We start from the raw sequence: 13,746 nt of genomic DNA, 5'->3' as shown, positions 1-13,746 counted from the left end.
TTCTGAGCAGAGGACAACATGACCTGACTGATGGTCAGGAGGGGTCTGAATGGGGCACCTCCCCAACCAAGGTGCAGCTGGTGTGTGCTGAGGATGGAGGACATGGTGGGCCTCCTCCTGGGTTATTAAAGTAAGGACTGTCTCTACAGGATTCGAAGTAACTGGATAAGGAATTGACAGCACCACACCCTTTAGCACCGTGTGTGTTTGCAGGAGAGGAGCTCAAGACATGAGAGAGAGAGAATAAAATCCCCCAGATCAAGGACTCCTCGACCACTGAGAAGGGCTAAGAAGCTGATGTCCGCAGACTTCCTGCGTCTGTGAACAAGAGAGTGAACCCCAGGACTCCTCCCAGCCAACCTCCCAGCCAAAGTAGACACCTCCTGTCACTGATGGTCCGGGGAGGTGTCCAAGGGCCAGGCCACAGCCGGGGAGATGACTGACCCATAGCGGGGACAGAAGCGCGACAGAGGAAAACGTTGAGTTTGAAAGCAGATGAGAAAAGTCTGTTCTGTGAGTCCATTCACTGGTTACAATTCAAAATGGAAACTAAAGAGAATGGTGACCCGAGGCTGTGTGCTGACCCAAAAGATTTACATGAACTGGAGAAAAGCACACGTCGCCACTTAGGGGGCAGGAGAGATGACACAGAGCTGGGGCAGAACAGTCACAAAGGGAGACATCTCCCAGGATTTTTTTTCTCATAAATGAAGATGGCAGAGCGGGAAGCCTTTTAGGGTTGCCTCCTACGGCTGAGGCATTAGAATCTGACCGGCTTTAGGAACTCAACCCTCACGGAGGAGGGAAGGTCTCATGTGCAAGACGGACCAGTAGCAGAAGATGTTACTGATGCAGCAACTGGACCATGGCTGGTACTAGAGGGATTTTTTTTTAATCTTTATTGAATTATAGTAGATTTATAATGTTGTGTTAGTTTCACGTGTACAGCAAAGTGATTCAGTCACATATGGAGAGACAGATATATAGATTCTTTTTCAGATTCTTTTCCATTATAGGTCATTACAGGATAGTAAGTAGAGTTCCCTGTGCTATACAGTAGGTCCTTGTTGGTTCTCTATTTTACATAGAGTAGTGTGTATCTGCTAATCCCAAACTCCTAATTTATCCCTCCCCCGCCTTCCCCTTTGGTCACCATAAGTCTGTTCTCTACGTCTGTGAGTCTGTTTCTGTTTCGTACATAAGTTCATTTGTGTCCTATTTTAGATTCCACGTAGAAGTGATATCACATGGTGTTTGTCTTTCTCTGTCTGACTTACTTCACTTAGTATGATCATCTCTAGGTCCATCCATGTTGCTGCAAATGGCATTCTTGTGTTCTATTTTATGGCTGAGTAGAATTCTATTATATATATGTACCACATCTTCTTTATCCATTCCTCTGTTGACGGACACTTAGGTTGCTTCCATGTCCTGGCTATTGCAAATAGTGCTGCTATGGAGGGATGTCTGATGGAGGAACAATGAATGAAAGGAGGAGAGCCAAAGCAGACAGAAACCAGAGAAGGCCCCCCAGAACCAAAGGTGCGTTGGGAGGTGGATGTCCTTGACGTAGTTGTTGATGCAGATGGCAGAAGAAGCCAGCTGACCTTACCGTGAACTGCTCCAAGAGCCTTAACTATACCTGTGAGAAGCAGCCATCCAACTGGCCTCTGGTTTCCTTCATTCTGTTCTTTGGTTGGTTGGATAGGGTCCTCCTGCCTGCCTGGCGTCCATTCCTTTTCATCTGACAAAGCCCGATCTGTCTTTGGACGCCACATCTTCTGCACTCTCTGTCCTAGTAGTTTGGGTGGAGATGACCTGAGGCTCCCAGATTGGTGTATCCCAGACCTGACCAATGGGAAACTCCATCCCTGCCCCCCCAACAGTGACTGGATCAGGGTTGGGCCAGGGACTCCAGTGACCACCATGAGATTCACACCATCAACTTTTTCTACAAGCATTTGGGAAGTCACTTTGTTTTCGTTGGGGTGTGCTGTGTGGATAGAACGTAAACCTTGAGCTGCTGGTGACAATGATGACCACTCAGAAATGAAGCCAACACCAAGAACAGAGCAGACAGAGGTGGAAAGAAACAGTGTCTGGTTACATTGATTGACCCCTGGATCCAGCCATGCCTGAAGCCTACCTGGTATTTTTTCAGTTACCTGACCAATTACTTTTTTTCGAAACCCCCCTCCCATTTTTTAATTTCACTTAATTTTTTTTTTGCTTTGGTACCATTTGCATATGCTGAGTTTTTTGGCATTTGCAACTAAAGGGGTCGAGACTAATGAACTGAATGATCTGGTGCCTATTCAAAGACCATTTCCATTGGGGAGGTGGGGAAACCCTGTGTCAGGGCCTAAAACACAACCTCACTGTTTCCAACGGAGACAAAACCATGTTTCCAGAGCCACTTCCTGTTTAAGGTGTGAGATTTTTATTTTTTAATTTTTTTGTAATTTCGGCTTAAAATCATCACTAAGCTGGAACTCCAGGATAAGAACAGAACCAGGCTTCTGCTCTGTGTGTGTGCTGGGGGTGGGATGAGTGTCTTAAAGTTCCTCTGTTTATTCTGCAAATGAGAGAATTGCCTCAAAGGACTGCTAATCTACCCCCATGTGCCAAAGTGGGCAGTGTTATATCCACATTTCTACAGACTCGGAGTCCACAGAGTCGGTGAGGAAATGCGGCAGAAATCAAGCATTATAATTAAGGGGCCAGAGGGGCCGATTAAGCAAGAACGATGAAAAGAGTGGCCTGAAGAGTTGGATGAAAAAATTAACCTAAGGGAGGCGTGGGAGCTGCTTTGGGTGTTTCTGGTGGCTCTGTGACCCCCGAGGGAGGAGGGTTGTTTAAGACAGTATCAAGAGTGTTATGAAACTAAGCCAAATGGAATTAGGTCTAAGCTGTATTTAAGCATGAAGTACATCGAGGGATGTCTCAGGATCTAACCCCCTGGCTCTCTGTTTAGGCTGATAATAAACAGACACCGCACACTCGAGGAGCTCTTCCTATTTCCTGATAGCGTCAAATCCACGGTTCTTCTAATTCTTTTTATTTTCTCTGTTTTTTAAAAAAGCATCTCTGTGTAGTTTCTATTAGATTTTTGGGTGATTTTTCTTCTCCACGGCTTTGATAACTACACATATAATAATGGCTGTGATTTCTTGACTTTTTACCATGTGCCAAATGTTACCGTGTGCAATGGGTTGAACGGTGGCCCCCAAAAGATAGGTCCACTTAGAACCTATGGATGTGGTCTTATATTTGGAAACGGAGTCTTTTCAGATGTAATTAAGTTAAAGACCTTGGGACGAGGTCATCCTAGATGAGGGTGGGCCCTAAATCAATGACCAGTGTCCTTGTAAGACAGAAGGGGGAAAGACATGCACAGAAGCCCATGTAAAGATGGAGGGAGACGGGAGGGATGCAGCCACAAGCCAGGGAAGCCAGGAGCCACCAGACGCTGAAAGAGGCAAAGCAGGAACCTCCCCTACAGTCTCTGGAGAGAGCATGGCCCTGCCTGCATTTGAGTTTAGACTTCTGGCTCCAGAACTGGCAGAAAGTACGTTTCTGTTACATTAAACTACCCAGTTTATGGTAATTTGTTACACCAGCCTCAGGAGATGAATACACTGTGCTGAGCAGCTACGCCCATTTTTTTCCTTAAAAGAGTCTCACAACCCTACAAAGTAGGCTCACAAGAGCTGTCCTTTCCTCCAAGAATTTTTGCTACACGCACCCTCTCTCTTGCCTTCCTTTGTAACAGTTCTTCAATCTTTCTCTGGGAGAAATACCCTTCTCCCTTGAATACAAAATGGTAGAACTGTCCATCAGATTGTCTTAATCTTTTCTAGACAGGGATGGGGCTAAGTAACCTGTTCTCATCCCTGGCTACACCTGAGAACCACCTGAAGAGCTTTTAGAAAGTAAAGATGATCAACCCTACTTCTATGCCCACCTCCACTCCACTACTACAAAGGTCCTGGCCCAATTGGTTAGGTGCAGAGCCTGGACTTAGCGTTCTATAAAGCTTCCTGGTGATTCTCAAGTTCAGCCACAGTAAGGGAGTCTTTCTCCCTGGAATCTAAAACATGAGCACAGAGATAAAAACAAATAAAATAATTAAAGCCCCTGTATCCCAGCAGTGGTACCCTGAAAGCAGACATCCATAATAACTACCAGGACTCTTCAACTGGCAACTTCAGACTTTTAGGAAGCTGGTCCCTTAGTGTACCTTCGGGGTCATAAGATCCCAATCCCTTAGTCCTTAGGTGGCCCTGATATGTTTCTGATGCTTCGGACCAATTCATCCAGGAACTGGCAGAACAGATACTCAAAACTAAGCTTCTGCTTCCATGATACGGGACATCCTTACTGAATCCGTAAGTGATAGCCCCCCGTGTCGCTGACGATGTGAAAGGTGTAAGGAAGAAAGAAAAAATATTTTTTGGAAGGGGATTAAGAAGTACAAACTTCCAGCCATAAAATAAATAAGTCACGGGGATGTACTACACAGTATAGGGAATATAGTCAATACTACTGCAATAACTTTGTACGGTGATAGATAGTTACTAGACTTTTCATGGTGATCAACCCGTAACGTATATAAATGTCCAAACACTATGTTGTACACCTGAAACTAACATAATACTATATGTCAACTATACTTCAATAATAGAAAAAAATACGTAGCGATGACATGGTCTTCTACATCAAGTCTTTGAGTTGCTTAGGATCCCAGACATTTGCAAGTGTGAACTTAACACTCTTACTATACCACTAAGATCATCCTTAATCAAAAAATTTAAAAAAAAAAAGAAATGTACACACTTCAGAAGACAAGGACTTACTCACTCTGGGAGATATCTTTAACCATTGTCTTGGAAATTTTGCTAATTCAGACTTTGGCTGAATTTTACCTTTGTCCTCTCCTTAGAGGGAGTAATTTCTAAATCCCTAAGGTGTAGAAACAGTTTTGTTCAGCTCAGCATACAGGTAGGAGAGAGAATCAAGTCCTGCAGAGAAAACAGTTTCAAAGGTATCAGAAGTACCCACTCAGAAATAAAGGCAAGCCAATTAAACATAATTGGTATCCTTCTTCAAAGTATATACAAATAATCTCTAAGTGGAAATTCCCTTAGCCACACCCAGGGTGTAAGATGAATGCACTTGAAAAGGATTATATGTAGAGGAAAAAATGTTGGGGATATACTGTTTTAAGGTTCTTACACAACATATAAAGCAGTATGACCTCATTTGAATGCAGGCTTTGATTAATTAAAGATAAATTTTGTAAACCTTAGGGCAATGGCTAAATTTTAAAGAGGTATAAATAATGAGCCAATATGGAGATAAAATGGAATCATAAAAAATATACTCAGTAGGAAAGCAGGCAGCAAAGAAGGAAAAAGGAGTAAAAAACAGATGGCACATAAAGCAAAAAGCAAGATGATAGATTTTAATATACACATATCAAAAATTTCATTAAATATAAATGGTCTAAATATAATGATTAAAAGACACAGATTATCAGATTGGATAAAAAGGCAAACCCCAACTACATGCTCTCTATAAACAATCTACATAAAATATAAAAACACAAATTGGTTTTTTCAAAAAACAGAAAAGATACTACAATGCAAACATAAATCAAAAGTAAGCCGAGGTGGCTGTATTAATATCAGATAAAACAGACTTCAGAATAAGGAATATTTCCAAGAATGAAGAGGGATATTACATAACGAGAAAGGAGTCAGTTCACCAAGAAGTCATTACAATCCTAAGCATATATGTACCGAAGACAGTGTTTCAAACATATAAAGGAAAAACTGACAGGACTGAAATGAAAACTAGGCAAACCCCCAACTTCAACACTTCTGTCGATAATGGACAGAACAAAAAGAGTAAAAAATAAGCAGGGATATAAAACACGTGAACATCACTAGAGACGTTTGGAGAGTCCTTGTAAATCTTAGGCAAAGATTTTTTTAGATGTGACACCAAAAGCACAATTACTGAGAAAAAAAAAAAATCAACAAACCAAACTTCATTTAAAAATCCTTTGCTCCTCCCAAGACACATACTGCGAGAATTTCTATAAACACCTATTTGAAAATGGACTTGTATCCATAATATATAAAGTGCCCTCAAAGATCAATAATATGAAAATAACAACCAACAAAAAACTGGCAAAAGATTTGAAAAAGATATTCACCAAAGAAGATATAAGGATGGTAAGTAAGCACAAGAAAGAATGCTCAACATTATAAGTCACAGGATAAAAGTTAAAACTTGAAAGGTATACTGCTACACACCTATTAGAAGTGCTACATAAAATCAAACTAAAACAAGTGATAACATTAAGTGGTCCTGAAGATACAAAGCAGCAGGAACTCTTATACGTTGCTGGTGGGATTGCAAAATGTTTCCATGTTTGAAAAAAGTTTGCAATTTCTGATAAAGTTATGTGTACAGGTACCACACCAGCCAGCAATTCTAGTCCTAGGTATTTACCCAAGAGAAGTGAACAAACATTCACTTGAAAACCTGTTTGCAAATACTTATAGTGACATTTTTCATAATGACCCACAAATGGAAGTAATCCAAATGGCTTTCAACTAGGAAATGAATAAACAAACAGTGCTGTATCCATTCACTGTAATATTATGCAGTATTAAAAAGCAATAGACCATTTGTGGTCTTTTTGATTATAGCCATCTCACAGATGTGAGGTGATATTGTGGTTTTGATTTGATGAGGAAGGGAACCCTTGATCACTGTAGTAATGTAAATTGGTGCAGCCACTGTGGAAAACAGTATGGAGGGTCCTCAAAAAACTGAAAATAGAACTACTATATGATCCAGCAATTTCACTCATGGGCATACATCTGAAGAAAATGAAAACGCTAATTCGAAAAGACAACGCACCCCAATGTTCATAGCAGCCTTTTTTACAATAGCCAAGATATCGAAGCAACCTATGTGTCCATCAACAGATAAATGGATAGAGAAGGTGTGGTACATATATACAATGGAGTGTTACTCAGCCATAAAAAAGAATGAAATTTTACCGTTTGCAATAACATGGATGGATCTGGAGGGTATTATGCTTAGTGAAATAAGTCAGACAGAGAAGGACAAATACTGTATGTTACCACTTACACGTGGAATCTATAAAATAAAACAGGGACTTCCCTGATGGCTCAGTGGTTAAGAATCCACCTGCCAATGCAGGGGACACGGGTTCGAGCCCTGGTCCGGGAAGATCCCACCTGCCACAGAGCAACTAAGCCCGTGCGTCACAACTACTGAGCCTGTGCTGTAGAGCCCATGTGCCACAACTACTGAGCCTGAGCTCTAGAGCCCATGCTCCACAAGAGAAGCCACCCCAATGAGAAGCCCATGCACCTCAATGAAGAGTAGCCTCCACTCGCCACAACTAGAGAAAGCCTGCGCGCAGCAACAAAGTCCCAATGCAGCCATAAATAAATAAATAAATGTATTAATAAGATAAAATTAAAAATAAAACCAAACTAGTGAATCTAACAACAACAAAAAAAAACAGACTCACAGATACAGAGACCAACTAGTGGTTACCAGTGGGGAGAGGAAAGGGGGAGGGGCAAGACAAGGACAAAGGATTAAGAGGTACAAACTACCATGTATAAAACAAATAAGCTACAAGGATATATTGGGCAGCCCAGGGAATACAGACAATATTTTATAACTATAAATGGAGAATAACCATTAAAATTTTGAATCATTATGTCATATGGTGGAAACATAAGATATTGTAAATCAACTATAGCTCAGCTTAAGAAAAAGAACAAAAAGGAATAGACTGTTGATATTTAGGTGAATATTAAATGCATTGTGCTGAGTGAAAGACAGAAGATTCAAACGCTGCATACTGCACGATCCCATTTTTATGGAATTCTGAAAAAGGCAAAACTATAAGGACAGAGAACACATCAGTGGTTGCCAGGGGCTGCAGGTATGGGGGAAGGGGTAGCTACATAGGAACACCCAGGAATTCGGGGGGTGATGGAAGTATCTTTATACCTCAGTTGTGTTCGTGTTTATATGGCCATGTGCATTCATCAAAATTAAAACTCTAACCTCAAAAGGGTGAATTTTACTGTTTGAAAATTACATTAATAAACCTTACTCTTAAACAACGCAGAATGCTGTAGAGAGAGATTCTATCCATCAGACTTTCCATTTATTCCATTAATTCAGTAATACTCCCTTTCACTCCAATTAAAATGCCAAAGATTCGTTTTTATTAACCATGCTTCTCATGACTATGGATGTTATAAGATATCTAACACATCCAAAAGCTTTGTTTTAACCCCTGCTCATGAAAGTGCTAACTGTTAATATAATTGAGAGTTCTGGGTTCTTCTCTGCCCAATTCTAGCCACATTTGTGATTAGGCTAAGGATGAATATTGAGATAAAGGAGGAAGAGCTGAAGGTGCAAATTCACATGGCTGAGGGGAAGGGGCCGGCAGGTAAGGGGGGGAAGAGAAGCACTTAATAAACACCACACCCAGGGGCCGGGGTGGGGGACACCCATGCATAGCTTTGGCACGATGTAGCCTTACGAGAATGTGCACCCGAGGTCGGCAGAGCGCCCACCCTCTTAGGGGAAATTGGAAATCCCAATTTTTATATGTGAATTCTCCCGATTTGGGGGAGCCTGTTCAGTTTTTTATTTTAAAAAGCACTGTGAAAAAAAAAAAAGCACTGTGGACAGAACAGTGCTTGTGTGCAGGTCATGAAGTTTGCAAGCGCTGGTCTAGAGCCCTGGGTGTAGAGCAAGACAGGCCTAGGAGTCTGGTGGTTTAATAGAACGGCTTCCGAGAGGCTGAAATCACTTCTAAGAAGCTTCAATGCAGCACGGAGTTTCAACTTGGGTAGGAAGGGGTGTGTGCTTTTAATGCAAAGAGTGTGTGTGTACTTTAAGGAAAAACAAGGCATGAGCCTTACACGTGCAATCTAAAATACAAAACAAACTAGAGAATATAACGACAACAACAATAAAACAGACTCACAGAGAGAGAGACACACTAGTGGTTACCAGTGGGAAGAGGGTGCACGTGGGAGCCGAGAAGGACCTCCCCCCTCCCCCCCGCCCCCCCACAACCTCTTCCTACTCATGACACCGCCCCAGCCCCTAAATCCCAAATCAGCAACTCAAAATCCCCAAAGCTCTGACTACCCAAAGATTGGCCGGCTGGTTTTTAATTCTTTTGGTGACCACGGCTGCGCTAAAGGACAGTGAGGCTATCTGGGGACTTTATCCTCTTCTATGTATATACTCACATCTTTCATGCAAAATGACTTATGTGTCCAATTACGGAGGCAACTCCACACCCAGCCCGGACGTGTTAGACAATATACACGGATGATCCTGGGCCTCTATCTACCTACCTACCTTCTGAATTGTGAAATATACCTGGCCCCAGACTTCCGAAAAGAGGTTTCCAGCCTGTGTGACCTTCCCGGGGGCCCCTTACGTGACTGACAACCATCACTTCACCTCTGACGGCATCTCAGCCTACCACTGCCCTTTCCTCCCCTTTACACGGGGCCAGTTCCTCAACCTGTAACTCAACGACACTTCACGTCATCTACCTCGGCCCAAGACTTAAATCTTAGGAAGACGCCCTTCTTTCAGTGCCCTGGTCTATTTATGGAACCGCCCAAGAACAATGATTCTGTTCCAAACCCTGAGGAATTGCAGAGCCTTAAATCCACAGTTGAACATCAGCTTGCAACTGGTATTAAAAACTGAACAGTGGTTTTGAGGGCTCCAGAAATCGGCGCTTAAATCCTTGGGCAAGGACAGTCAGCGATGGATTTTTTTTTTTTTAAACGACAGTAAAAATTTAAACAAGGGTCAGAAAACTTCCCTCTCTATAAGAAATTCATGGAGCAAACATTTTCTTTACAGAGGTACCTGAGAGGGTCAATGTACTGCTGCTTATGACCACGAGAAACAAAATGAAAAATATTTTGCAGACCCATATGCGGTGAAAACTGCCAAGCAAAAGCGGGGAGAGAAAACCCCACCAAATCAAGGTTGCCCTAAGCCAGGGGGAGAGGTGGCTTTGGGGGGAGGGGTGGGGCATCTCCCCCTAACCTCTAACACCCTCACCACTTGCTGTGTAAATTGCATCTTTAAAACAAAATTCCCGGGCTTCCCTGGAAGCGCAGTAGTTAAGAATCCGCCTGCCAGTGCAGGGGACACGGGTTCAAACCCTGGTCCGGGAAGATCCCACGTGCCGCAGAACAACTAAGCCCATGTGCCACAACGACTGAGCCTGCGCTCTAGAGCCCGCAAGCCACAACGACTGAGCCTGCGCGCCTAGAACCTACGCTCCTCAAGGAGAAGCCACCGCAATGAGCAGCCCGCAACCAAGAGTAGACCCCGCTCCGCTCGCCAAAACTAGAGAAAGGCCACGCGCGGCAAGGAAGACCCAACGCAGCCAAAAATAAAATAAATTAATTTAAAAAAAATTTCCCAATACCACTTTCAACAAAATTGCTGTCCCTGGCCTCTTCCACATGGATGTTTCTAATGGCCACTTCTCTAAATCAAGAGTAAAATCCTCCAGATGGTGTGCGGGGAGGAACGTGAGCTTTAATCAAGAAAAGCCCACAACTTACTTCACGGAGCACATTCAACAGTCAGAGTTCCAACCTGACTGAATCCTCTCACGGAGGGAGAAAGCCTGATCGGGGACTTTCACCTTCGCTCAAATTAAAATGGTACCACCCTCCTCAATGAAGTGCTTTCTGTCCATTAAGCCACTTTATCATCACAACATCTCTAGCAAGTATTTTGGGAAGGATTTTTTTTTTTTGAATGGCCACTTTCCATCTGGGGAAACCGAGTCCTAGAAATGATAGAACCCAGAGCTCACGGCAGAATTAAGTAACCAGATTTCCTAAGAGGTTTGTCCTCTGGAATAAAACAGAAATATGTCCCCCATCCCGTCACACACGCGCGCGTGCCCGTGCGCGCGCGCGCTCACACACACACACACACACACACACACACACACACACACTCCTGTTTACCTGGAGCTCTTGGGAGAAAGGGACAGTATTTAAAACAGCAATTTTGTCCGGTTGGTGTGTCTGGGTACCTGCACCCTTAAGGAAGGCAGATTTTTCTGGAATTCCAGCCGGTGCGCAGTGACTTTTGAAAAGCAAACGCTACTTGGTAACATCAACTGGCAACTTGTCTCTGCGAATGCATTTCCAGCTAAGCCTGAATAGCTTTAGGCGGGAGAGAGCCGTGATTCTCATCCGCTTGGACTCGGTTTACCCGCTCAGGGCCCGGGGCCGGGGCCGGAGCCGCCACGCAGCGCGAAAGGCAGGGACACTTGTGCGCATCTCGGTTTCACCCGATGGCCCCGAGACTCTTGCCCCGGCGCAGGCAGCGGAAAAACGGCGCCCCCAACCCTCTCTCCGCGCGCTGACCCGCACCCGGTTCCCGGCCCGGCCTCGGGGCGCGCAGCCGCCGTCCCCAGAGGAGCGGGGCTTCCTCGCGCGGCGCCGGCGGCCCCCGGGCTCCGAGACCCGTCTCCCCGCCCCTCCCGCCGCGGGCCCGGGCCCAACACGCACGTAATCAAAACCTGCATAATAATACCAACCTTTCCTGAGTCTTCTGGGCACCAAGCGTTCCCTCCCTGAATTCTCTTAAACCCAAGACAGGGTGATCATTCCATTGCAGAGGTGAGGAGACTGAGGTGGAAGGCCCCCCAAGCCCCGGCTGCTGGGAAGCCCAGGTCTGATTCCGACTTGCAGCCCCAGCTCTCCCACCCGCGCGATCCCCTTTACGCTCTCCTAGACCACACAGGACCTCGGCGGGGCGCCCGGAAGGGGTCCCGGGTTTCTCCCGACCTGAGGTCCCCCCGGGAGCTGCGCATTCCTTCGCGGGCCAACGCCGGCCCGCGGGACCCCACGGTGGGGGAAACGGGGCACAAAGGGCCCGGTCCGCCCTCGTGGGTCACCAGTCCCAGTCCGACCGAGCTGGGGAGGGGGACGCCAGGCTGCGGGAGAAGAAGGCGCAAAGAACCCCGCTGCCCGCTCCCGGGCCCCCGGCTCCACGTCGTGGCCGTGCCGGGTTGCGCTAAGTCTTCACGCAACTCGGGGACGGTGAACACACACAGTGTCCCTCAGCCACGCCCCCTCTTCACCCCGGGAAGCACCCCGAACCCGGAGATACTGGGTCAGCCAATTTCGCCCCAATCCCACGGACGCGGCGCCCAACGGGGCTCGCCCATCTACGGAAGGGGCCGCTCCGCGCCTGGGAGCCAGCGCCCTCACCCAGGTCCCCGCGACACCCTCACCCTTCGGCTCCTCCCGCCCGGGCTCCTGAGGACCGCGGGGAACTTCTCGAGCGCCGACGCGACCGACGCCCCCCGGCCCCGGCCTCTTACCTCTGCCCAGCAGCGCGGCCAGCACCAGGCTGAGCGCCCGGCACAGCGGCGCCACCCGCCCGGGGGCCGCGCCCTCGGAGCGCATCTTGCGTCCCGGCAGCTCAGGCCGCCCGCCGCCCGCCGGGGGCGCAGGGCCCACTCGTGGCCCCCGCCGGCTGTCCCATGCCCCGGGGCCACCCCCGGCAGCGAGTCGGCCAGCCGGGCTGCGGAGCCGGTGTTCACGCCCCGCCCCTGCCGGGTACACGCCGCTGCGCCTGCGGATCCCGCGGAGGCTCGCGCTCTGGCCGGGACAACTTTTCTTCAGCCGCCGCGGCAGCCGCGGCCCGTCCCGCCCCCAGGGCCGCCCACTCGGCCCCGCCCACTCGGAGCCCGCCCCCGCCCCCCCAGCCCCGCCCCGGGCCGCAGGCTGCTGGAGGATGCCGGGGAGAAAGTGCGCGAGTCCCGGAGCAGGCGCGCGGGAGAGGGGGTGGGGCGCGCAGGGGAGCGGGTTGCACCCGCGGGGTCCCTCCTCCTCCCTGCAGCCTTCCGCCTTCGTGCCCTGTGGCTCGCGTCCCGGAGAGTTCTGCGCAGGTACCGCGTCGCAAGATGGAGCCGGACGCTTCCCCTCGCCAGCCTCCCAGGGTCCTCATTCGCCGCACCTGAACTTCAGGTTGTTCCCTGATTCTTTGCCTTGAGAGCTGGGGACGTTGGAATTAAAACTCCCCTGCAGCTGATAAGGAAAGCTCTCCCAGAGAGATTGTTCAGTGGGAAAAAGCAACGGGCAGGACAGACTCGAAAGGGACACGGTTTCTACAGAGGCGTGCGCACATGTGTGTATATTTGTGTGTGTGTGTGTGTGTGTGTGTGTAGCAAGACAACGCGGTATCTCAGGAAGGGGACTGGAACGCTGGGAAGACGGAAAGGTTCGTTTTACACTGTGTATCCTTCTATATGGTTGGATATCACCCCCATCCCCATGTGTTTGTATGCACTCTTCTGGGGGGAAATGCGCCCTTCCCCAGTCAGACTTGCTCCTGCAATAGCTTTTTCTCTGCAGATTCAGACAAGGACTCGCCACCCCACTTGGAGCCCCAAATCTCTTCTCTGTGACTTTCCCAGCGCTGCCCTCCCTCCCCACGTGGATCCCAGCTGCTTGCCTGCAGGGTTACTGGTACACATGCTCCGGCCTCATCTGCTTCCCAGGGATGAACAATCTGAATGCAGGACCCCGACTCTCCCTCGTGTCCGTGAGTGAAAGGCAGTGCGTTCTGAGCCCAGCAGCCTTGCCCTGGAGGCCCAGCCCTCCC

General features: G+C 47.4%; 1 protein-coding gene across 1 annotated transcript in view; it reads right to left on the bottom strand.

Annotated features, from left to right (window-relative positions):
- Window positions 1-12,568, bottom strand: part of TMEM132C (transmembrane protein 132C) — a 366,604-nt gene extending 354,036 nt beyond the window's left edge. The window contains exon 1 of the mRNA XM_060170309.1: window positions 12,461-12,568. Within this exon, the coding sequence (XP_060026292.1) occupies window positions 12,461-12,545 (85 nt within the window). The 5' untranslated portion in view covers window positions 12,546-12,568. The remainder of the gene's footprint in view (window positions 1-12,460) is intronic.
- Window positions 12,569-13,746: the final 1,178 nt, after the last annotated feature.

The sequence above is a fragment of the Lagenorhynchus albirostris genome, chromosome 14 (assembly GCF_949774975.1).
Source record: "Lagenorhynchus albirostris chromosome 14, mLagAlb1.1, whole genome shotgun sequence".
NCBI lineage: Eukaryota > Metazoa > Chordata > Mammalia > Artiodactyla > Delphinidae > Lagenorhynchus > Lagenorhynchus albirostris.
This window is presented reverse-complemented; position numbering and strand designations above follow the sequence as displayed.